General features: G+C 42.5%; 1 protein-coding gene across 1 annotated transcript in view; it reads left to right on the top strand.

Moving 5' to 3' along the window:
* LOC311262544 (rho GTPase-activating protein 20-like) overlaps positions 1-26,625 on the top strand; it is a 35,176-nt gene that overhangs the window by 4,121 nt on the left and 4,430 nt on the right. Inside the window, exons 3-14 of the mRNA XM_084362030.1 lie at positions 7,334-7,510; positions 9,111-9,260; positions 9,903-9,944; positions 10,329-10,413; positions 10,572-10,649; positions 11,101-11,167; positions 11,558-11,755; positions 16,515-16,705; positions 17,556-17,720; positions 18,744-18,853; positions 19,307-19,496; positions 26,121-26,235. Coding sequence (XP_084218156.1) covers positions 7,334-7,510; positions 9,111-9,260; positions 9,903-9,944; positions 10,329-10,413; positions 10,572-10,649; positions 11,101-11,167; positions 11,558-11,755; positions 16,515-16,705; positions 17,556-17,720; positions 18,744-18,853; positions 19,307-19,496; positions 26,121-26,235 — 1,568 coding nt within the window. The remainder of the gene's footprint in view (positions 1-7,333; positions 7,511-9,110; positions 9,261-9,902; positions 9,945-10,328; positions 10,414-10,571; positions 10,650-11,100; positions 11,168-11,557; positions 11,756-16,514; positions 16,706-17,555; positions 17,721-18,743; positions 18,854-19,306; positions 19,497-26,120; positions 26,236-26,625) is intronic.

The following is a 26,625-nucleotide window of genomic DNA, read 5'->3' as shown; positions in this document are numbered from 1 at the left end:
CTCCATATGGACGCTGGCTGAAACACGTCAAAATGATCCCAAAAAATAGGTTTTTGTGCCATCATCACATTTGTGAGCGACTGCCTGGGGATGAAACTGGATGTGGTGCGACTGTCTGACATGTTTATGATGTGTGTGCGAGCTAGTGGCAGTTTATAGTGCCTGCAGAGGGAGAACAGGCTGACTGAAGTGTGAGACTGGACCATTTAGACCAGCGCTGAGGGAAACACTCCACACTGTTAAGTGGGTCAGTGCTCTCGGGGCAGTGTGGGTGTGTGTTTGTGTGTGCTAAAGAAAGTAAGATAGTCAACTCACGTATTCGGCATAGAGAACGGGCGAGACAGGCAAACTGTTGAGTGAAAGTTGCTTAGTCTGTCTGCTGTGTGTCTCAGGACGTGTGGAGCCAGGGCCTGACACTTTCAGCTGTCACCCTTAACCTCTGACCTCTCATCAGGAGGTGTAGGGGCCGGGGGGAGCGGTCACCTGGGGTCAACACCTCCCATGTCAGTGAGTGTGTGAGGTGTTCATTAATGTCCGGATGTGGATGTGTGTGTGCAGGGGGTCTCAGCGGGCGAGAGATTGAATTGAAGTGGTCAGGTGACTCATGGTACGTGGAGGTGAGAGGTCATGGTAGTGACTATATTTAAGATTCTTTCACTGAGATTAATATCCATAGTTTTAGGAAAGGATTGGTGAACTTATGGGTCTGTCTTGTAATGAATTTATAATTGTTTGTAAAAGCTTTTCAGACCATCTCCAGGCTTTGCTAACTCCAACACCCCAAAGTCCTGTTGATGCAGTTTTAATGGATATATCAGTTCTGCCAACAATACTTGGCAGCGACTTACTCACTACTGCATCACCACTGTGCTCTTTACCCAAACAAATCACTGGCTCAGGCTTTATTACAAAAGCTATATTATTGTGTATCCATTACTGTATATTTATTCTTCTGAGAACAACCTAGAAGCGCAAATCACACACCGAATGTCTGTTTCCTCATTTCCAGTCTCAACATCTTTGAGGCACTCTCTCTCCACGAGAGCAGCAGCGACTCACACAGTAACCAGTTGGCCTGGTGGATCCACGCTGCGGTTTTATAACACAAGTAATCTTTGTTGATATATTCATCATGACCTAATATCAATCATGACCACGCGGCTGAAAGTAATATCTCAGCCGCGTGGCAGTGGTTTTACTTGGGGTAATGCTCTAGTTTTCTTCTTGGTAATAAGCCGATGTAACTAAGTTAGCAGTCAGTTTATCATCAGAATTAAAGTTCAGAATGAAGAAATACATTATTAGTGGTTTCCTTGAAGAAACAAACGAGAATACGATACAATAATACCATTTTGCTGGTTGCTAGTCCCGTGTTAGCTTTGTGTTAGCAGGGCATCCACTTTGAAAGGAAAATACTTATCTTCTTTTTTCTCATTCACCGTTTCTTTTGCTCCGCTTTCAACTTAAGCAGTCAATGACTCCGTCAGCGCTGGTGTAGAGCAGCAACAGTTAGTCCATTAATAGATAAAACAAAAAAATTAATCACCTGCAAGTTTGATGATTCATTGTTTCAGTCATTTTTCAAGCAAAACAGTAATTTGCTGACTTGTAACATCTGCCTGTTCCAGCTTCTTAGGATTTGATGTATTTCTAATGTTGGACGACTTTCCTTTTTGTAAAGAGGGACTTTTGTCTTTCCTTTATCTCTGAGATACCTCCCTCTTCTGCTCCCTGCGTCCTGCCTTTCTCATCAGGCCGAGAGGTGCTGAAAGGCTCTCTGGTCTTCAGCTCAGCCACTTACATCACCTCCACACACACGCACACACACACACACACACACACACACACACACACACACACACACACACACACACACACACACACACACACCTCATCCAGTAGTATAACCTCATCCCTCAGCCTCCAGGTTTACAGTACAGGGTATCATGGGTTCAGACTGGAGTATCAGTCCCCTCTCCCACAGGCAGTGAAATCTATACTGCAGGGAGGAAAGTGGTTGTACCATAAAGCATGAAAACATATGATTGGCTGACACCCCTGACCTCACACTCTCACTCACTGTAAGCCACAGTGTCACCACAAAGTGACACACACACACACACACACACATACACAAATCCAAAAGCTACCTGAATGTGAACACACACACACACACACACACACACACACACACACACACACACACACACACACACACACACACACGCATGCAGACAGAGATACAGAGCACAGACATACATAGATGTAATTCATATTTGAATGCACACACCCCACAACAACCTCTCTGTTCGTTCTTCTTGCACATGGTAGACAGACATTTGTATTATAAACATCAGACCATGACGCTTTGACCCAGTCCCAACCTGCAGTTAGCTCTTAGAAAATGACAAAATGTTTGGGCGGCTTTTTTTTGACTTTTCAGATTTTCTTTTAGGACATTTGCTCATCAAAATGCCATATGCAAGACACACACGAACACACACCCACTAACACGTAATGCAAAAGACATTTCCTGGTTTTAATAATGAGCTCTGCTATAGATATCATGGCTGACGGCCCCCGGTCGCTTCTCTTTTACTGGCTGAAAAAAAGGAAAGGTTTCAATATTCTGACCTCATCCTCAGTGTGTGTGTGTGTGTGTGTGTGTGTGTGTGTGTGTGTGTTTCCTCCGGCTGTATAGAGAGCATTGTGTGTCAGCCAGCGATGACATTATAGTTTGCCTATGGAAATAATCTGGGCAGCCAGAGTCAGTTCAGGGTGCGGTGAGTCAGGTAGGAGCAGGGAACAGACGGACGGTAAAGGAGATGTGAAGTCGGTTTGATTTTAAAAATCTCACGAATGCTCGATATTTGTTGCTCCATTCTTTCTGCACATCTATGTGCCTCCTGTCAGCCATAGTGTGGGCAGGATGATGGCATTTTCTTTGGATTTTACATTGAAGACGTTAAAATGTCTTAAATTGATGCTTTTTTGTAGCACAGTAGGCCACAGTTCATTCTTTTTCAAGAAAACATATACATATATTAAATTTGGAGTGTAATCATAATATATACATATATATTTACTGCTGTGTTTGTTGCAGTAATGAACAAAGCCTCCCCTGTGGGTCAGGAGATGGTACAGATTGGTGTGCAAATGACATCTTCTTCAATCTGCATGTTGACAGACTTTCACTCTCTCTTCCTCTCTCTCTCTCTCTCTCTCTCTCAAACACACACACATACACTGAGCCGTCAATTGTTGCTTGTCTGGAGAGCCTTTATCTGGGAGAAAGAGGTCAAACTACTGATGATGCCATCCTCCGTGTGCAGGAACACACACGTACACACTGAATGGGTGACACAGAAACAGACTTGCAGCCACTCACCCTCTGACTTTATTGTCCACAAAGTCTTTTGGCCACACACACATCGTCTATGAATCACTGTCACATCTCTGACTCTCCTCGTTAACTGTGTTTTCATCTCAGTCAGAGTTCACATGTTGTGTAAGGAACAAAGCCCGAGCTGAAGGTTTCTTCTGCAGCCAGCAGCCCTCTGTTCATTCACTTCTTTTAAGGTTCGTCTTGGATCGATGCCATAAAAACTTAGAATGTGTTGGAGTCAGATTTACTACCGGAGGCACATCAGCTGCAGACAAACAGATGATACAGAAAGACACATAAACACACACAGAGTACTTCTCAGGGTTATTAATAAAGCCGAGCAGATGGACAGAGTTATATAAGCGCGTGTCACTGCTGCCCTGAGGGGCTCTGTCTGCTCTGTCGGAGCAGAGGTGATGTCAGTTGAGCTATTGGCTGCATTAAGGTCTTAACAGATGAAGCTGAATGAGAGAGAAAGAGAAAACATTAGTTGAATGAGTGAGTGACGGCTGGAGAGAGATTACAAAAAAAAACCCGGCATGATGGAAATGTCAGCAGCCAACAAACTAAAGACAAGATCATCAGGGAGAGAGAGGAGTGAGAGAAAGTTACAGCTGTTTGTCCAGCTGTTGTCCTCAGGGTGTATACTTACAGGTGTGCGTGTGTGTGTGTGTGAGTGTGTGTGTGTGTGTATGTATGTGCGCGCATCATGGTTCTCTCCACGACTAAGACTTCACCTATTTCGGTCATCCCAGCCCTTCACACATCCTTCAATTGTGCAGAGAGCACAGATGATATAACAGCTTCGGTTCCCTGTCAGTAAATCCAACATGGCAGCAATCGAGATCACTCATCCCAAGTCACCTTTGGGAAATTGTTTTTATAATTTTTTGTCCTTTGTCATATAACAGAGGGTGATGACATAAACAACATAGGCGTCGCCATTGTCGTGAGCTGTGATGTGATTGTCCGTTTCGCACAACATGATTGGTCGATGCCTTCAGTCGTGTGGGAAAGCTCAGAAAAAACGACCTTTTTCCGAAAAAATTAATAAATAATGATGCTTTTTCAGTGTGTAATAATTGCTTTCTGTGGGAAACAAATGACATGCAAATATTAACATGCAAATTAATTGCACAAATGAACCGCCCTCAGTGTGTAAGAGCCTTAAAAGTGTGTGAGAACAAGTAGGAAAAGAGCAGATACGATAGTTAGTAAGCTAAAAGTAATCGATTACCTGTTGAAATCGGCCACTAAAGGCGATGGATATGAATAGATAAAAGACATCCAGCTTGACAGAAATTCAAACGTATACATTTGGGACTGGCGGCGTTGATGAGAGTGTAGGGTCGTCTGATGGAGCTGTGGGTGTGGATCTTATTATAAAGGTTAGGAACCACTGGTCTTTCGATACAGAACTGTGTGACGTATCAACGTCTATGTACTAATCATTCCCGATGGCACTTGATTATTCATGCTGGGACATTAGTATGCGGTGTTGTGTGGTTCATTGTACACTGGCCTCTTATTGTGTTCCAAAAAGTCAACAGTCCTCCCCACAGAGCCGTGCCTCTACAAAGGTGGCCATGTATGCGCAGGCAGGCTGAAGACTCAATTTATCAACATCACATGACCTACAATGGAGCCATTAGCTGCACATCCATCAGATTCAAAGGGCGGCCGGCTCAGCTGTCAATCTCACATTCAGGAGGGAGGGATGTGTGGTGAATACGGAAGATGTTGTCTTTTCGGGGGCAGCGAGATGTGAAAAGGGCTTTACAGGAAGGTTTGTCCCTTTGCATCAGTGTGTGTGTGTGTGTGTGTGTGTGTGTGTGGGCTCTGGTGACAGGAGTATTTCCTGGTTCTGCGTTGGCAATAAGAACAGAGGAGGATGTGTTGATGAACTCAGTGGGGATTTCTGAGACTTCTGCTCTGTAATGGTGAGCCTGAAAATCCTCCAAACGTCCCTCTGCAGTGGTCTTTTACCCCTCTGCAATCCTCCTGCAGTTGCATGTGACACAACATCAAGAGGGCACTTACCGCCGTATTGAGAAATCCAATAGATGGTGTCACGTGCCGAGAACAGAGAAGAATCATTTGGAGATCTACGAACTTCTTGGGATAGATTATGACAAAGGGACGGAAAAATATGGAGTCTTGTCACACCAAAAATGAAGCTTTGCATGTTGTTGCAGGCTCCCTGACAAAGAAAGAAAGGAATGCTTATGTTATAGCACTGGCAGGGGGCATGATTTATGTACAGTATGCCACATGGAAATTATTTTCTTTTCTCCAGGAACAATAACTGGTTGTTTTGCAATTGTAGATTCCATAATTGTTACTGCAACGTGGTGTCATGTTTTTAATACAGTGTGAAGTATTAATACGATGAGACACATTCCTCGTGTCCCATCCATCACCCATTTTTTACCCTCAGACAGTTTCAGTGAGTTTTCAACTCGCCTCTTGAAGGGCGACCTGTCCCACCGAGGATCAGCACCTAATTGGCTGCATTCGTCGCTGTTAATTGAATTGACTCTGCCCTCTTTGGATTTATTTTTGGATGACACACAAAAGGGAAGCGCTCCAGCGAAGTGGTCTGTTCTTCATTAATTAATTGCGTAACCAATCAATTACGCAATGAAGCTGGACGGATTTTAGTGTATGAAAGAATCCAAGCTCCCTCCCAGAAAGACTTGGACCACTTCTGGATGCCTTGCTGGAAGTATTACCAGCAGAGTTGTGTGCATCCTCTTGGGGATTGAGGATGTTCATGTGTGAGAGGAGGAATGAGGCAGAAACTATGTTAAGAAGTGGGTGTGTACATGCGTGAGAGTGCGCATGTTTGTGTACACAGAAAGGCCGAGACGGAGATAGAAATGTGTATTTGTGAGTGTAAGTGGAAATTTAGGTCTTTTATCTGGGTAAACAGGAAAGGATGGTGCCCTCCAACTATTTCCTCTTCCTCCCAGAATTCCCCTCTGTATTCATCTGTCCATCAGCGGCTCAGATTGACAGCAGGGAAACAGATACAAGGCAGACAATTTGAGTTCAAACAAAATAAGTTATTGCTGCCGCTAGGAAGAAAACAAGAAAGTATCTCGATAGAATGTTTGAAAACAGAAGTGACCAGCGCTGTATCGAATGGGGAAAAGAGAAAGAGGAAACAAAAGTGACAGACAGGATAATATCTAGAAACAAGACAAACTGGATTTTTGGATGAACGTTGCTAACAGAGCCACTTCTGTGCAGCTCCATAATATGCAAATAATAATACATCCATCATTTGCAGACAAACGATTGCACCGCAGGTCCAAAAGTTCCACCTATAACTATCTAACAGCTTGATTATGTGTGCAGTTGCAACTGTGAGGAATCAGTACAGGAAATGCAGGAAATGATAAGGTAATTATTTTATTTGTGGACTCCAATGATGTTTGGGCATTAAAGTCTGACAGCCTTTCTAAGTTTGGCTCATCACAACATGGCTTCATTTTTAAATTGCATGTTTGCTGCTGCAGTGTTGGGAAAACAATGGGATGCAAAAAGTTCAAGGTTATTCAGGTGTAACTGATAACTATTTTTTAGCTTATAAGTTTTGCACTTTATAGAGCTGCTTCAGTCTTCCATTGATGGTCATTCAGCAGCAGTACTGTCAAAGTTAATATGGACACAGTGCCTTGCTCAATGGAAATTTTGCAGTTGTTGTTTGGGAAGATGAAGAAAATTTGCCACCCATCTCTCTCCCTTATACAGCTGCTTGAGGCACATTTACAATATTGTCTTATATAGATAAAATAGACTTTAGTACATTTGAGTCCACTGCCGAAGTGCAAAAATGATTGTTTGGTAGCATGACTCGAAAACACATCCAGATGTCAAATCTGTCCTCTGGGGATGAATAGTTTATTTAATCCTTTGTGTGTCTGTCTTTGTTTTGTCCCCCAGGGAAAGCTGCCTGACGCCAGTCAGCCCAGAGTCCTGTCCCCTTGTCCAGGCCTTCCTGGCTGAGTGTCCAGGCCGTGTGTTCCTGGGTCATGCTCAATCACAACTGAAGACGGGCCTGCAGACCCAGGAGAGACACCTCTTCCTCTTCACAGACACTCTGCTCGTCGCCAAGGCCAAGTAAGTCTCCTTATGTGAAATGGCAGAGAATGGACGAGTGTATGTTGGTTGTTTGACACAAACAGGAAAATATAGAGCAGAAAACGTTTGAGAAACAAAGCAGCAACATTTCATCTGCTCCTCGTTGTCTCTCTAAAGCTGATAGCAAAGATCAGTTTGTACGTACTTTCGCTATTTTCCCCTCAATTCTCCTTCCTTTGCTCTCTTCTTTTACTTCTCCCTCCCTTATTTTCTCCCCGCTATATAATTATTTCCCAGCCAATTAAATCCATATGAAGCCTGGCCCGGATCAAAGCCACACTGGCCTGCTTCGGGCCTGCAGTACGGGGCTCCCCAACCACAAACTGCAACACACAGTCAAAAATAGAAACTCAAAGAGCACATATATGTTTTTGAAGTCCACAAACTCGCACATACATGCACATATAAACACATAGACATCTCAAGAGGGAAACAAAGCTCTGTGTACTATACTTACTGTACACACACACACACACACACACACACACACACACACACACACACACACACACACACCTACCCCTGAGCACAGACACAGCAGGACCTCTGTGGTCATGTGCTAGTGGGCGGAGCTGACCCTTCTAGCGCAGAGCACACGCTATAATTGGCTATTACATTGTGGCTGAACACAGGGTGACTTGAAGGAATGTGTTGGTATGTGTGTGTTTGGAGAGGAGAGAGAGGAGAAGTTAAAAGTTGTGTGTTTGTGTGCTTTTATATCTGTGTAACAGCAGGGAGAGTGTGTGTGTACGCCACATGTGTGCGTTTGGAGTCTGTCCCTCTGTAATCACAGATGCAGCCGGTGATAAATACACTTCAACTGAGCGCGCCTGACTTAAAGTGCTGAAAATAAAACCGGCTCTTTTTATAATTCTAATCTATATAAAGAATTTCTTGAGGGACGACCATATGTGAGACCATATGGAAGAATGCTTTTTGAGGAAAATGAAGTTGAAATAGACGGGGATCCTGGTTCGTTCCCTGTGGAACGCCTTGACAAGGAACTCTTAGGTTTCAGTGCAGAATACAAGGCCACATGTGGCTAGAGTAACAGCTAGCTGCTGCTAAGTTTCCTGCCCTTAGCTAGTTCAGTTAGCCGTGCAGCTAGCAGTCCAGACTAGGAGTTCGGAGAACAAGGGTAGTATTGGTGTTTAGACTGGGATGGGTCGGGGATAGCTGGTTAGCATGCTAAGTTATATCATTGCAACATAATACATAGACGTCAGCACTGTTTTTCACATTCTGTTGATAATTTGACTTAATATTTGGATGCTTTTGACTAAAGTTCTTGCATACTGCACCTTTAATTGATTAGCTGCAACAATTCTGATAAGTGATGAATCATTTAAATCAATTCAACATTATTGCTGGTTTCATTCACTTAAATGTGACGAGCATTTTCTATTTTTAATCACTGTAAATTAAACTGAATTAAAAAGCAACAAAGGAGATGTCATGTTAGGCAAGGAGTGCTATTTTCTTAGGTTCAAGAGACGACGACAGATTACAGACAATGAAAATAACTGTTCGATGGAGCCGTAGTCTCGTCTCATAATGTAGCAAACTGTGTTGTCTCCAGGTCTCCCACTCATTTCAAAGTGAAGGCCCAAGTCCGAGTGTGTGAGATGTGGATGGCCAGCTGCATAGAGGAGGTGTGTGAGGGAAGCACCAGCCCAGACAGGAGCTTCGTCATGGGCTGGCCTACCTGCAACTATGTGGCCAACTTCAGGTAAACACATTCACAAACAGAGCAACTCCTGGAAAGTGAAATATATTTCGTGAGATTATCTTAATTTGATCAAACAGGAAGAATTCAATACCACTTCATTTCTTCATTTCCTCTTATATAACTCCATTCAGTACATCTGCTTGCATTGCCTGACAGTTATTAATGCCAAGCACGCTAAACGTATTTCTAAAATGCCTATCTGAGTCACCCCAGTGCACACTGTAAGAGTACACTGTGTTCTGGGGTGGTAATGCACACTGTAGACGGGAACTAAAAACTGAACACGAAACCACAAAATCCCTAAACCCTCAAGCACGAATGCATTTCCCAGTCGTAAAGCTGCTCAACCAACTGCAGTAAGGCTAGAGTACATACACACACGCAACAAGCACAAACATGCAACACACATGCAAATACATTCATATATGCCGTGCTGTACATTTGAAGTTCGACGATGGCGTACGCACATTCGTACTTGATCACCCCCGCTCAGTACATTTTCCATCAGAAGGAATCCAGTCATAGCTCGAGGTGAAGTCTGTGGTTTTAACTGGCAGAGTTACATAACGGAGCAAAACAGACTGATGCTTTTAAAATGATTTACTCTGATGATGTTTTTATCTCTTGTCCCTCTCCCCTCAGCTCTGAGGAGCTCAAGGACAAGTGGTTGGCACTCATCAAAAGGTAAATGTTTAGTTGTACCCCTGCTGCTTTGCAATGGTTTGTTTTGGTGATTAGCTCATAGATCATCTTACAAATCAAATTTTGCTTGCGGGGCAGGAAAGTTTTGATTTGGATGGAACAGTGGTGATTAGACAGAGGACAGTTTATCGTTTATGAGAGTAAACACGGAGTGAATAAACAGGAATTGGCTGGCCAAACAGACATTATGTAATGAATTCATCAGAAACAGTGGAAATAAATACTTACAACTATTATAAGATGAGATGAATTACTTTCTTTTTCTTTAGCGCCAAATGTTGGTCTCCCATTTCACAGGTCTGTTTAGGACATATGAACTTCATTTAGACTCAAATGACATCTGTCCTTTGTTTTTCCCCAACACAGTCGGATAGTTGAGGGTAAAGAGAAGGATGACCCCAAGACTATCCCTCTGAAGATATTTGCAAAGGACATTGGAAACTGTGCTTATGTAAGATCCTCTTCTTTCCTTGTATTGCTTCAATCAGCACAAAAATAAATATTGTTTGATCGTCTGGTCTGTCACTAAGTGGGTAATTAATGACATCGCTAGCTCCCATTTATGTAACATACTAACAACCAGATATTTCCATAAAATGTTTCCACCAGGCCAAGACACTTGCGGTCAGCAATAATGACAGCACCACCGATGTCATCCGCATGGCTCTGCTGCAGTTTGGCATTTCAGTGAGTAACCAATGACCGCTGTTGAGACGCTGTTGAGACTTTGCTTGTTTGTGTCCAGTTTATGTTTTCAATTTATTTTTCTGGTGGTTTTTTAAGTCTAGCTGTCGGTATGTCACTAATAAAAAGTGATGGGGGGGGGGGGTTGATTTGGGACTTGACTTGCCTTGGGTCTTGTTTGAGACATGGACCAAATGACTTGAGTGTCTGATATCCAGTGATTATACTTGATGTGACGCTAAAGAGTCTCAGACAATGTAAGAAGTAGCCTTCACTGTAGGTTAAGGCTTAAACATCTACACCTGATTGCTGAGAATATCAGCAAAAACAGCATTTGTAGAGGTATTTTTACACCACAGATGTGCATGAATGAAGGTAGGCTGGAAAAGAGGCAGAATTTTCCTCTATGTAAAATACATTTATTAAACCCGATTCTCCCTTTTTTTCTGTCTAGGGCTGCGTTAAAGACCACCGGTTGTGGGTGAACTCCAGTAAGGACGACCCTCCATACCCTCTCATTGGTGAGCACACCTGTCATGGACTGATTATGTAAAATATGTTGGAATTGTTTAGAAGAAACTACTATTTTACCTTTAGCTTTACATTTTTTCTCTATTTAGGCACTATAAGCGGTGATAATTCACCTCCTAGCAATTATAATCTGACATCTGGGGGCGTTTCAGGGCAGTTCATCTTTTATCACAGTGATATTTCTGTGACAATCCCTCACTATATAATCTTTTTTCTGTAGTTTACACTGAATTCTGAACATCCCAACTCAAAACTGCTGATTCATGGCTGCATGCCACATAGTCTGCCCTAATTTTTGATCATATTTTTGTTTTGGCTTCATGGCACATGTACTGATTGCACATAGACCTCTAACCTCTGGACCTCGACCTCTCATTCAGGCCACGAGTTTCCCTTCAGCATTAAGATGAGCCACATCAGGGATGGTGGAAGCAGTGGTGGAGGACCAGGGAGGGATCCAACGACTCCCACAGACTGTCCAGGGGTGCTGCTGCTGGACCAGTGTCTCCCACCAGACACCCAGTGCCAGTTTATCCTCAAACCCAACAAGGTTGTCCCAGTGCAGTCTGCGCTTATAGGTAAGACAGTCAGCCAGGACTGTAGTTCACATTCTGGGGGTCAGACCCCTTTCATGAGATCACATGAGGGCATTTTGGGAGTCATGAGACATTTTTTCAGAACACAAATAAGTTTATTTCAGAAACAAAAGCATCTTTGTTTGCATGTGACGTCAAATAACTGCGAGGTAAAAGTTTTAAAGCACTTTGAACTTTAAAACCAAGACATTCAACAATCAGTGGATTATATCTGGTGCTGATAAGAGCTGATAACACTGATGAGGATTGATTTGTCATGCGAGTGAGTGCAGGCACCAGAATTTCTTAAGGCAATCGTGGCATTTTGCACATAAAATCTGATCTAGTGAAGATGATCTTGATCACGCTCTTTTTCTTTTTTCTTTTTGACCATTTGTTTTTAAACTGTCCATGATGAGTCGAACGGTGCATTGTTAGACCAGTGGACTGTTAACGTTTAAACAAAAAGGATCCCAAACGCAAGACACAAAATGGCAGACAGGTAGAAACAAAAAGCGAGCTTTAATAATACGCTGATCAAAGATCCAAACTCAAACAATACAAAATACAAAATGCAAGATACTAAAGGAATATAAACAAAACACAGGAAGCAGGAAGGGGCAAATCCAGGAATAAAAAGTCAAAAATTACAAAAACCAAAAGGGTGCAAACCAAATGGAGAGCTGGGAACAGGAGGAACAGGACTGATGTAGGGATACTGACAGGAACAGAAACAGGAGATGCATGTAAAACAGAACAGACGCAAGGATGATAGCCAACACAGGTAAGGAGCAAAAAGGGCGGGAAAACGGACAAAGAGAGGAAATGAAAAGCAAAACATGACACAAGAGGACAGAACTTCGAAATAAAACAGGAAATAACAAAACCAAAAACTCATAACATGGACTGCTTTTCAAACCTACATTATCCACAATGCAGCTTAGCCAATGAGTGACATCACTGGAGACAATTAATCCGATTACGTGCAGCTTTTTGGTGGAGTTACCCTTTAAGTGAGATTCATGGTGGGGCTTTCAACGCTTTTGATGCCAGAAATGAAATAGTTGTGCAACCTTTTCAAAATGTATTCTTCAACGAGAGGTTTCAGTCATCTCCATGGTAACCAGACACCATTCATCAGCCTCTAAAGTGCCTACCAAATCACGCGCGGCCAAATGTTACAGTGTCCGCAACATAACAAATTTCTCCAGGTGCAAGACCTTTTCCTATCAAAAATGTATCATTTCTGTCATAAATCAGGACTTTAGATCCAAAAAGTTACTAATAAAATGTCTTTCGAACCAAAATTCTCAGTCAGTTAAAAACAGCCATATAACCACTTGATCAGTGGCCATCTGCTCGTGGACCTTAATGCACTGAGTGAAGATGAAGTGGGAGCAGTGAAAGTATGTGCTGTTATAAGTAGTAGATTGATCAGAATAATAATGATAGAGTTTTTTCCATCAGCATGACAGCTGAGGTTTTCAAGTGGATGGTTGGTCAGTGTCGAGAATCCATCCATAAATCTAATTCTCTATGAAACCACGAGAGGAAATATGAGGATGGAGAAGTACTAATGCAGAACAGAAAGTACTTCCTCTGAATTTGTTCCACTTACATAAACCATTTCACTTTGTTTGTGCACATTCTTGACTCTCAGACTTACAGTCATGTTGTTAGTACAGAGGATGAATCAGTAGGTGAGCAAGACGAAAAGAAGGCGATGTGAACGGTGGGAAAGGAGACATGAGCGGACGAGAGGTTACAGCAGGGGTTGGCAGAGATGCAGTGTCAAAATAAGAATAACACCAGACAGACAAAGAGGAAGAAACCCCAGAGGGGACGGAAGAGTGTGAGAATAGGAAGATGGAAAGTGAAAAGAGATGACACAGCTATTGAGTAAGCCTGAAGGTCAGCATAGGTGAAGGAAAAAGAAACAGCAGACTGAAACAGATAGAGAGAGAGAAGAATTAACAGGAGGAGAGAATGAGAAGGGGACCTCAAAGGAGAGAGGGACAAAAAAACGCGGAGGAGGAGAAAGAAAAACACTGAAGACGGTGGACAGGAACAAGGATGAGTAATGGGGATACGGAGACCAGGATGGAAAAAGGACAAGATGAGGAGAAAAATGTGCATTTCCCAGTGAAGGAGGCTTCAGTGTGCCAACCACAAGCTTTGCCTTGAGCAAAATCTCATCTTACATAATACATAATCGCTGCAGAGCAGCGCCGCCGCCATCGAAGCCTGATCGCTCACACCCAACACGAACACTAACAAACGTGTGTGTTTATTGAGTGAATGCCACGGCAGAAGCCCCTTTTATGGGATTCATTCTCAAACAATCCTGCAAGCAGTTCTCTCTCGAATGTTCGAAACTTTGGTGAGGTTATTTTTTTTTCCATCGGTGTTTTTTTCCAAAATTGCTCAAAGTGGCCAAAAGTCAGTCTGTCGTAGAGCTTGATCACAATTAGCAGCCATGTCGTTGTCACAAATACAGCATCAAACAGCCAGACACCCAGTTGGTAATCAACCAACCAAGGTTTGGTTTATTTCTGGGACGAGATTTTACTACTTGACTTATTTTGGTTGAGTGAAATTCTCAGGAGGTGAAGGTACCATGTCAATCCCCTCCAAACAAAATGTTCTGACCATGTTTATCCTTCTAAAACGCTTATTATTACAAAAATGATTTGTGACGTGACTGTGGTTTGTGTTAAAACAATTACTTGGTTCAGGTGAGGAAAGACACGCACATTGGTTTGATTGTATGAAAGTTCCTGTTAAATAATTACTACCCAAGCTTAACAAGTCCCGTCTAGTCTTTTGTTTTATTGCCCATGAAACAAAATTCTGCATCGAGCACCTGTTTTGTAACACACCAGCAGAAGATTATAGCAGGATGACGGACGTTGCCCACCCAGTCTGTCTGTGTTTCCTCGTTCCCCCTCTCTCAAACTGCTCCCTGACTAGAAAGCTGTAATGATGTAACGCCTGATTTACAGCGAGGTCATGTTTTTTCCGATGATGGTGAGGCCTGCTGAGAAGTGCCAGAGCAGCCCGGCAACACTGTTAATGTTGAACTTTGTTCCAGAGAGCATTTGGGCGCCACGCTACAACAGAGCGTTAAATAATGGATCTATGTGAGGTATGCCACATATTTTGGCCTTTTGGGCTGTCGGCTCCTCCACCCTCTGAAAGAATTCTTTGTTTGTTAGGAGAGTCCCACCCTTGGATATAAATCACAATCGCTTAATAACATAAATGTTATCACTTCATGATTGTTTGCAGATCAGAGTTGCTACAATTCCATTTCACCACAATGGCCCTTTAAAAGATTTACTGCAGTGTTAGCAAATTTACAGATTTCACCAGTAGTTCAGAGAGTCAGAATCCAGAGTAGTTTTGGAATTAAATTGAATATTTTCTGATTTTAATATTATTTATGGATTAGTCGTTTGTGCACAATACTAGTTCCCAGAGCCAGAGCTGACAAGGAGCTTATTTATCCCCCCAAAAAAGAGCAAATTGTCTCATTTCAGACACTGAAACCTGCAATCATTTTGCTTTAAGGTCCCATGTTGTAGAAAATGAGATTTCCATGTCTTTTTTGATTTAAAAGCAGGTCTAGATGCCTGTGAAGGTATCAAAACACTGAATCCATGGAGAAGCTGGTGGATGGTGCCTGCTCAGGCCTCTGAGAGCTAACCAATCAGAGCAGACTGGGCTTTCCAGGCAGGGGGCCTTAAAGAGACAGGAGCTGAAATGAAGCATTCAGTCAGAGGGTGAATAGAGTTGGTGCAGCCATGGACAGTATGAGAAAAATAATGTGTTTTATGAACATTCAATTATGTAAACATTTTGAGGTAGACACCCAAAATCCAAATATGAACCTAAAAAGGGCATAGTATGAGATAAATGACCCTTCATATTAATCAATCAGTTCATTTTCTGTCCACCAACTAATACATTAATTCATTAATATAGTTTTTAGCAAAACTCCAAATCAGGTATCCATACTAGAACTAGAAAGTCTCCCTGTAGTGGTGTCTTTAAACTTGGTTGCTCTCTACAGTATGTCACCTGAGGGCAACACAGCTTTGAATCAGTTCCCCCTGTTGATTAGTTTAAACAGTAACAGTGTCTGCTGTACATCTTCGTTAACATATACCTCAATGCACACACAGCGTGCAGTTTCATAACCGCAGGAACACGCTGAGCTGTTATGTCACAGAGAACATGCAGATGATAGACAACACAGGTAGACGTTGTGACTTGGCACCGCTGAGCAAACGCTCAACAAGGAAGGCTCAGTCACAGACACACAGAGCCCTATACATGCATACATGCGTTCATACACAAAAGCACACATGTGGATAAAGACAGACACACACACACACACACACACACACACACACACACACACACACACACACACTCAAACCTCAGATTAAATGGTGCTCTCTTGTCTACATGTTTCTGAATCAGTGGTTCTTTCTAAATTTGTCTCTCTCTTTAACAACATCCCTCTGTGTCTGTGTGGACACACCGAGCATTCATGTGAATATGGATAAAGTCCACCGTCAGGGACTTTGAGGCTAACTGCTAAACAATTCACAACACACAAAATAAATATTACAAAACCATTACAAAGGCTCCGGTTTGCAGTTGCATTCCAGTGATTTCAACATGCATTACTCAAGCTGCAGCAGTTTGCTTCCGTCTGAAACCACAGCTCACCTCTTCCTCTTCTCTCTCCCCACAGAGCCCGGTCAGCAGAAGACTTTTAAGAGAAAGAGGTCTCTGATCAACTGGCCTTTCTGGAAGGGCTCCAACACACAGCTGGACGGGCTGCCCCTGTCCCCGACCTCACTCTCCCCCACTCAGGGACGGCTGTTCGGACGACCCCTGAGCTCCGTCTGCTCTCCAGAGCACGGCCTGCCCAAGCCTGTCATGGTGAGCCGAGTGCAGGTCACACAGGCCAGCAGGAGGGGGTCAGGACCCCGTCTGGAGGGGTCGGAGGATGATTTGGGGTTTTGCAGTGTATTTGGGGAAAGGGAGATGCAGTGGTGTGGGGAAGTAGATTCTGACGTAGTATTATCATTGCTTGCGATATGTTACGTCTCAGATAAATTGTGGACAAATGAAATAAGTAATGGACGTGCTGGAGTTAGTAGAGAAGTGAAACCTCAGTGTGTTGATTAAGCAGTCCTCATTCTACATTCGACAGAAATGTTTCCTCTTTTATTATATTGTGTTCTGAAGAATACTTTAAGACAGGCCAAACTGGATCCACATCAAACCTCTGGTCGGTTTTGAAAAAGAAAACAAAAAAAACTACATTATTCATTTTTTTCTAGATTACTAGTTAAAATGTTTGAGAGTTTACAATTTTATCAACTCTAATCCACGTTGACAAATCACTGAATAATAATGAAAACCCATTTGAAGCCTCAAATAATTCAGACAGATTCATTTTATTTGCTCAAATTAAATTCTGCTTCTAGGAAATGGGGACCCAAAAAGAAACAGCAGGGGCTGAGGGTGCTAAATTCACTTAATCCCTGTCTCTTTGATTCCTTTGGTGTGAAACATCTCTGGACTTCTGGCAGGATTTCTGAGAAATGAAGTCCTTTGGTGTCAAACATTAAATGCTTGCTGCTATAATGGGCTGTCAGCGATAAAAGCCTGCTCATTTCTCTGCGCTGTTTGAAAACTTAAGGTCCTCTGTTCCTTTCAGAGTACTGACAAATACAATGTCAGGAGATTTACTGAGGGTAACCATCCATCTCCCCCTGCCCTCTAGGACATGTTAGTGTTCCTGTACCTGGAGGGGCCGTACACCAGGGGTGTCTTCAGGAGGTCAGCTGGGGCCAAAGCCTGTCGGGAGCTTCGGGACCGACTGGACAGTGGGACCGAAGACCCAGAGATCTCACACCAGTCCGTGTTCGTCATCGCCGCTGTCCTCAAGGTAACACAGTCCAAACCACACACACAGTCAACCACACACAGCTCTGCCCCGTTTCACTGGTTTGAAACCAGACAACAGAAAGCAGCAGCGACTGATGTGCGTCCAAAGTCACAGAAGTCCAGACAGGATAATCTGTCTGTGCACAGCCAGGCAGGCTGCCAGTCACACACACACAAGGTGCTCATTGTTCAGCATCCAGGCCAAAGAGCCACCACAGCGCCGGGCATCCAGGGAGCATCTGAGGTGCTTCAGGCTTTATACAGGGCTGATTCATCTCCAGTCTTTGTTATGTGCTACCTGCACAGTGGACACCTCACCAGAGACAACACAGTGTTGTAGTTAATAAATTAGTCCAATGACAGAAAATCCACCGATGCTGATTGTAATAATAACTTAGATGTTATTCTTCAAGTAAAATAAAGGAGCATGGAGGTTTTCACTAAATGATGGATATTGTTTATCTTTTCTAATTATTTTACACAGTATAGGCTGTTACAATAATGTTATCGAAGGATCCTTTTTATGTATTATGGAAGACAAACTCCCACTCAAGATGTACTGTATGTATAGTATCTCATTTCCACACAGTCTCTTTTTATGCTTCTTTTACTTTTTGACCTTTTTACCTTGATGGCTATTTCTGTTAATTCCTCAAGGTGTCTCATGCACCAGATGACCTAATTGTATGCAGCACTGTGGAATGAATTATTTATTTAACATCTATTACAATATGGTAGAACTTAGTATTTTAAGAAGTAAAAATACAAAACATTTGCTGGGTACAGCTTATATAATGCAAGATGTGAGCTCGAAATCCGAATAACAAAACACATGTACAGTCAGACCTACATGAAATAATCCAATTAGAATACAAAAAGCCAGACAACCAAAAATCAAATAATCAATTAATCAGTTGATTGAACAGCCATAACCAATACAAAGTAATTATTTGTTGAAGAAAATAACCATTTGCTGTAGCCCAATCTCAATTAATGGACTTATATGATTTATCTTGGTACACAGGACTTCCTGCGAAATGTCCCGGGCAGCGTGCTGAGTGTGGATCTGTATGAGCAGTGGATGGAGGTGATGGAAGGGGAGGCGGCAGAGGAGAGGATGCAGGCTGTCCAGAGGTAGGAAATTCATCATCAGACACCAAATTATTGTCTAAATCCTTCTGCTAATTTTAGAGTAATGATAAACAACATGTTACTGTTTGTGTCGCTCTGTCTTGTGGCGGCCCAGCACCTCACTGCGACAAATGTTTTTTCCATTAATTTCACTCAGTTTATGTCTGGAGAGAGACAGAAAGATTAAGAGGGCATCGCTTTGGAACAACAAACTAAATTCCTTCTGCTTAGGAAAATAAAAAACAAGTGACATGGAAGCAACTCTGAAAATGTTTGTGGAGAAATTCCTGTGGAGAAAACATGACAACACACACACACTCACACGCAAGCACACTGTGAGAACGAAGACCAGGCACAGGGTGTTTTAGGATGTTCTCTGTGGTTTCTGTAGTCATTTACCATCCTTCCATCCTTCCTTCTCTGCTTCCTTCCTCTCCGTCCTCCTCTGTCTCTCAGGTTGCTCCACCTCCTGCCCAGCGAGAACCTGCTCCTGCTGCGACATGTGATCGCTGTGCTGCACTGTATCCAAGGCAACGCCCACGACAACCAGATGAACGCCTTCAACTTGTCCGTCTGCATCGCACCCAGCATGCTTTGGGCTCCGGCACCAAGCACGCCCGAGATGGAGGGGGAGGGCACGAAAAAGGTGAGGAGGAACACATGCACACACACACACACACACACACAATATTAAGTGGAATAGTTCGACATTTTAGGAAACATTTTTTTCTTTCTTGCTCTCTTGCTGAGTGTAAGATGAGAAGATCAATTTAAAGGGCTGCAACCAAAAATCATGTCATTGTTGATAAATCCACTGATCATTTTCTCAATCAAACAATTTATAAAATGTTAAAGAATTTAAAGAATGCCACAACCTACATTCTTCAATTTCCTTGTTTTATCTCACCAACGGTCTAAAATCTAAACGTACTTTCATAAATGAAAAGAAAAACAGGAGGCGGCTCCAAGAAGTCATTGCTTACGGAGAAAAATGAGTCCCACAGATGATTCTTTATAAAACCACAAATTGTTGTTTTTCCACTTTAGTTTTTGTGCAGATTTAACAAATGACAAATAACTTGAAAATAAGTGTTTTTTTAGGGATGCCTGTATTCAGATTTAGTTACCTCTGGAGAGAGCAAGGCTAGCTGATTCCCCCTGTTTCCAGTCTTTATGCTAAGCTAAGCTAAACAACTAGAGACAAGACATGAGAGCGGTATCAATCTTCTCATCTAATTCTCGGCAAGAAAGCAAATAGGTATATTTCCCAAAATGTTGGACAGGTGTGTGTTTGTAAGTGTGTGTGTGTGTCTATTATAGAGAATTTTGCTGAGACGGTGTGCAAACTCAGAGGAATTTAACATTTCAGTGGAATAGTGGAAGCAGACAGCTTCAGCGTGAGTGTGTACGTGCTGCTGGGTTGTATGAAACATGTGACGAGACAGACAGACGAGTTAGTAAATCTAGATTTCACGGACGCGAGTTAACTGTGTGTGTGCACATACGTGTTCACATGCACACTCAATCTCTGTCAGCCCGAAAGCCGTTTGTCGGCAGACTGAAGGTTCCCCTGTGGATGTGAGCGTTGACCTCCGAGCAGGAGATGACCCACTAACACACAGCTGTAACACACACTCACACACGCACGCACTCAACCAGCCTCACACACACACACGCTCAGTCACTTTCACATGTCATCACTGACAATCACTCATAAGCTGAAATCACAACATTCTTACACGCCGCTGAGCTTGAAATCCCCGAGCTTAGAGCAAGACTTGACAGGAAAGAGGAAAGCTTCACAGTTTCATGCTGACTTACTCTCAAGCGCACAGGAAAATATTTGTTTCTACTTAACCACTTAGAGTAGATTACGGCACCATTAAAGGGTTAGTCCTCCCAATGAAAAAACATACTTACTTACCTTTCTTTACTCACCATTTGAGACTGTTTCTCTGATCTAATTTATGTTCATCCCTGAGTCAAGCCTTTTCTGAATATGTCTGCAGAACTTTTAGACCCAATTATATTTGAGATGTCCTGATACTTGATCATAACAGGCAGCCAGCAGATCAGAAATGAGTGCAGCTAAAGTTAATACATGAACAGGTTTTAGTATATTGATATTTGAATATTTTCTGACACAGAATCCCTAGCTGTAATCGTATTTTTGTGGAGTTAATTCAGCAGTGGAGCAACACTGCTGCTCTCTTTCTCCCTCATATCTCAGCCTGCCAGGTTAACCTGAAATGACTTAATTCCCGCAGCAGTGGCTGCTGCCAGAGCCCACAGAGGAAAGCCCCCTCGCCCACCCTCGCCCATTGTGTAGCGGCTAAGACACAGAGCACACAAAGCTTTTTGATTTGTGGTCTATTTGGAAAGTCACAGCAATTGAGCTGCACACAATCTCTGTGGGTGGCTGGTTTGCTTATCTTTTCAAAAACGTGTATGTGTGTGTGTGTGTGTGTGTGTGTGTGTGTGCGTGTGTGTGCATATGCTTAAGGTGGTTGAGGTCCATTGAGAAAACATGCAAAGAATTTCCTACAGAATCCTGAGGCCAAGTGTGTGCTTTAGCGGAAAACTGTGTCGCTGAAACACTCTTCTCTTTCACTCCACACACACACACACACACACTCACACACAAACACACACACGCACACACCTACACCCTCAGCACCCACAAATACCTAAATATCTCTTTCACAAATACCCCCTGATAACACTTTCCCTCTCACACTGCTTGTTTGTGTGTGCAGCCTGAGCGGCCGTTTTCTGGGAAAAAACTTTGAAAAATAACAAAGTGAGATTTCGACATTTCCCTCCTTGCGGTCGGAGCCAGGGGCCATTTTAAGCCAGCGCGGGCCCCTGACCGTGTAATGGCTAGTTTCCAACCTTGTCTGGAGACACGTAAACGCTCCGTTTCGGCCAATACAGTTGAGTCTCAGTGTCCCTGCCTCTTTCATGCAGCGTATAATTTAAATGTTTTTGGCTGAACGTAGCCGTTTAGGAGTTCCTGAGGTAAATACAGCTTTAGTCTGTGCATCACTTAGGATGGAGACAGAGAGACAAATCATTCAAAATAATGTTGTTTTTCTCTTGAGCTTGGTTCTTTGAATGTGGACCAAACCTTTCTTCTTCTCTGTTTAGACCTTTTACTTACAGTGACTTTTCCACATTACAGTAACAGATAGAAGATAGAGATATGTCACACAGATAGCTTGATAGATTTTCCTTTGCAAACTTCTGTATGACTCGTGACCTCAGAAATACTCAGAAATGACCCACTAACACACAGCTGTGAGACCTCTTAATGCACACACACACCCACACAGATGTGCAGATAGTGTAATGCTCTGTGTGTCCTGCTGCGGTACTCTATACTGTTTCAGTCTGAGTGTTGAGACAGAGATTAAGATAACATCCTTTTGTGTGGAAGAAGGAGAAAACGTTGTGTGCATGAGTTGTTGATGGAGATGATGCCCACAGGCTCCTTCTTACAGTGCCGTGTGTCACGTAGCAGCGCTCAGAGTGACAGTGAGGAATGCTGAATGAGTGATTGAAGGAAGGCAGGAAGGCTAAAAGAAAGGGAGAGTGAAAGGTGAGAAAAGACTGAATCAAGAGGGAAGTAGAGAACTGGAGAAAACAGGAGTTATGACAGGGGTGAAAGTGTGAAAACAATAGACAGAAGGCGGTTAAAAGGTTTGTATTTCAGCAAGCTATGTAATGACTTGTCCAATCAACATGTTATTTTTCCTTTAATGATTTTAATCAGACATTTCAGGGAAATAACAAAGGGCTTGCTTGAAGCTTAATATGTTTTGTTCTATCCCACGGTTGTCTTTAAAAAGGTGGTTGCTCATCTACTCACCAGTCCGTCTTTACAGGCCCACTTTAGATACAAACTATTCTAACTCTAACTTTACAACTTCTACATTGATCAGTTTATAGTAAAGTGTGTATAGTACCGTGTAGTAGGTGTAGACGTAGTTTGTTTAAAGCCTAACATTAGCTTTTTATACATTGTATAAATCCAGGAAACAAAAGAGCTCACATGCAGGGGTGGGGGATATACTGTATAGTAGCTACAGAGTGGTATTTAACTATTTTTCCAGTATGTTTTTGAAAACACCTGAAGTATCCTTCAGCTTGTATTCAGGTCCTGCTCCATCTATGAATGAATTCAGCACACTTCCTATGAGGCATGTAGACATTTGACCATTACTGTAAATCATTAAATATGTCAGTTCTGCTATTGGGCACAACTGATTGATTAAGTTATAGTCACCATTGATCGCACTGTTCTCTAGTGATAAACACATGCTAACCAGTGTCCTGTGAGGCGTTTTCTCTGTCAGTGAGTGATGTGCTTTTGTTCAGGAAGGACACAGTGGAATGTCATTGTGCTCTGATAGCAGACAGATGAGTAGCAACTGTATCTGGAGGTAAGGATACATTAGTTGTAATTAGAAACAGGTTTAATTCTCTTAAGGATGATTGGGCAGTTCCACCCTCCCTGAAGCACATCACTGAAATGCCTCTGTGTGTTTTTAATGGCAGAAGGCAGATAGCTTAAAGGTTGAAGTGAGGTGTGCAGCTGTGGGTAATCTACCTGCAGACGAGGGAGGATCACAGACAGATGAGGCATCTGTACAGTCATATTTGCTTGTTACATAAGTGTATCTTAAATGTCATGGCAGGTTATGGAGCGTTATCCATAATCCTCATAACAACTCATACAGCAGTCATTAGCACATGTGGCATCTGAGGAGAGGTAGTGTGCACAGAGAGGATAAAAAGGAAAAAGGTTAATGTTGCATTTGTTCTCTGGTACAAGATGTAGGAGATTAACTGTCTCTGGTTGTCAGAGAAGTTATTAAGTTATGTAACTCTGAAAATACAGCTCTCATCTCCCGTCATCTGTCAGGTAACATGGGAACAATTTTCATTTTGCCCTTCTAGATGAAATAAAGGGTTGCAGAATCAGATGCTTCAAAGCCAAATTGAAACATTTGCTAAAAGCTGCACAACTCTGTGACCGCTGACTCAGCATTTTACCAGCTTTGCTTTGTGCTCAAACGTCCCTGCTTTTAATTTGCCTAAATGCAGTTGTTGCTGACGTCGTGTGTGTGTGTGTGTGTGTGTGTGTGTGTGTGTGTGTGTGTGTGTGTGTGTGTGTGTGTGTGTGTGTGAGAGAGAGATTCTGCTGTGTGTCATTTTGTACATGTATGTCCCGTTTGTCTAGTTTTTAGTGCTGTTCTGTCACCGTGTGGATGTTTCTACAGCACTGGTACATGACCAGACCAGTCCTAATTTTCTTCAGATGTGAAAAAAACCCACAGTGCACTGAAATAATTTCAACCTGTTTCTGATATAAATCAAGTTGATTGTTGGATTTATTTGTCAGTATGCTGACAGAAGACAGAATAGGATGGAACATTGTTTTTAGTGGAAACATATTTAATGATCTAATCAGATCTTGTTTTGAGAAAATAAGATTTTTTTTGTTGATTCTGGCAGCCCCTAGGGATAAAAGATGATGCTGGTGAAATAAAATTTGTAAATAAAGTGTATTTTAGTGCCGTACCACCAGACTACAGAGCAGCTTTTCAACCTCAGGTGAGAATAACTATCATAGCCAATCTTTTTGCAGTTTGTCTCTTTTGAAATGAAGAACCAGTATTAAACTCACGCTGTTTCATTACCAGCTCCTTGTAGTGCGTTCAATAATAAGCAGAACATACTTTACAGTGTAGTCTGGATGTGCACTGATCAGCCAGACAGACTCTTTCTGAACACTGAGTCAAGTAACACATATGGACACCATACAGACAAATGAACAGACAACATCTGGCTCAGCAAACAAACAAACAGGGAGGCCCTGAAGTGTGTTTGTCTCTGTTTTTCACAGTGTCACAGCGGCAGAGCAACAGCAGGGAAAACAACTCATTTGTAAACACAACAGGCATAATTCAGTGGAAACTTTCCACAAGCTGGGGAGGATATGACTCCTGCGTTTCTGAGTGGCTCTCGCGTTAACCGACTGTTTGTGTCACAGGACATCATAAGTGTTTAGTAAATTTTGTCTGCTTAGTTTTAAAAGGCGGTGGTTTCAGCCAAGTACTGTGATTTGTTTGAGGACCAATTCCAACTGGGCTGATAATTCCCCCAAACCACTGACACTGTCTGCATGTTTCAGAACTTCAGCTGGTTGTGTTGCCAAATCTTTAAAAGGTCCTGTGTGTTGGGTTTAGGGCGATTTGCAGAAATGTAATTTAATATTCATAAAAAAAATTAATTTAATACTCACTCTTATGTTTTCATCAGTGTATAATCACATGAAACTAAGAATAGTTGTGTTTTCATCACCTCAGAATGAGCCTTTTGTGTCTTGTTGAGTCCACCGTGTTTCTTTCTTTTAGCTTCAAAGGGGAGTGTGAGACGAGGGATGTTCAGTTGGTTGCAATCTGCAACCTCACTGCTAGATGCCACTAAATCCTACACACTGTACCTTTAAGAAACAGCAAACAGTTCATATTGCAGGACATTTGCAAAATGTGTAATCCTCTCTGTGGCATTCTTGACAGGGATTTGGGGTATTTGCAGATAGAGTAATCATTTCTAATTCATTTTCTTAGAAGATAAATAAATGTGTGCTTTCAGAAAAGCTGCTGTCAGAAACTCCGACACTATATTTGTCTGTCTTAGTCATTAAACGAACATTAAAGCAAATGGTGATCAAAGCCAATACATGATGTCATATATTATTATCAGGACATTATCCAGGACCAGGGAGAAGGAGTTTGATGTTTTCTTGGTCGGTGTGGAATGCAAATACTTCTGTAGCTGGAAGGTCGACATCAGTGCAAACAAACGAACACAAACTTTTCTCACAGTGATTTTATGGGACACACACATAAAAACACACTTAAAAACTTTGGACAGCTGTATGAACTGATATCATACAGTTATTCAGGTCATGATTTCACAAAATGAAGCCGTGTGTGTGCGCGTGTGTGTGTATGTGTTCTACTTAGAAAATCTGTGGGTTTACTCAACATGTTGTGCCGACACTTGGAAACTACTTGGTGAATTACTGCTGAACTTTGGCTGATTCCCTGAGAATTACTTCAGCAAATGAAGCTCTGCATAAACAGAATTACACCTTCATCCAGCTGTATAACGGTTAAAATGAATGGTCAGCAGCTGCAGAGAAAGAAAAGGAAAGTCAAAGTGTTCACGCTCTAACCAGGTGCTGTTTTTCTGCCTGCAGGTGTGTGAGCTGGTTCGCTTCCTCATAGAGAACTGCTGCAGCGTCCTGGGAGAGGACGTCACCTCGCTGTTCAGGAGCTTCAGCCAGAAGAGCAGCAGCAGTGACCACGGATCAGGTGAGAACCAAGGAAATAAAGATAACTTAAAAATGTCTGATAAAGAAGTAAAGGAGGGTCAGAAATGAAGCAGCAGTTTGGACAACAGACAACGATAACAGTGAGGATTGGATGTAGTTCTGACTGAGGCTCATGATCAAGGTCAAAGTCTGCGTGGATAAACAGTCACTGCTTTACTTCTCGCTGTCTGAAAGTGCTTGTTAACGATCTTTCCTCAAAATATCGTAAAAAGGTGGTTGAAGACTGACTAGCTCACTGTTTGTGTATTGTGTAGTTAAATGGCCTAGGCTCTTCAACGGGCCTGTTGATTGGGGTCAGCAGACCGACCTGCAGTAATTTCAGTGATTGCCAGGGTCACAGGTGCTGATTAACGCACCACTGAATCTCCCC

Source organism: Pagrus pagrus, assembly GCF_965226575.1.
Source record: "Pagrus pagrus genome assembly, chromosome: 9".
Lineage (NCBI taxonomy): Eukaryota > Metazoa > Chordata > Actinopteri > Spariformes > Sparidae > Pagrus > Pagrus pagrus.
Note: the sequence above shows the minus strand (reverse complement) of the source record. Positions and strands in the feature narration are given on the sequence as shown.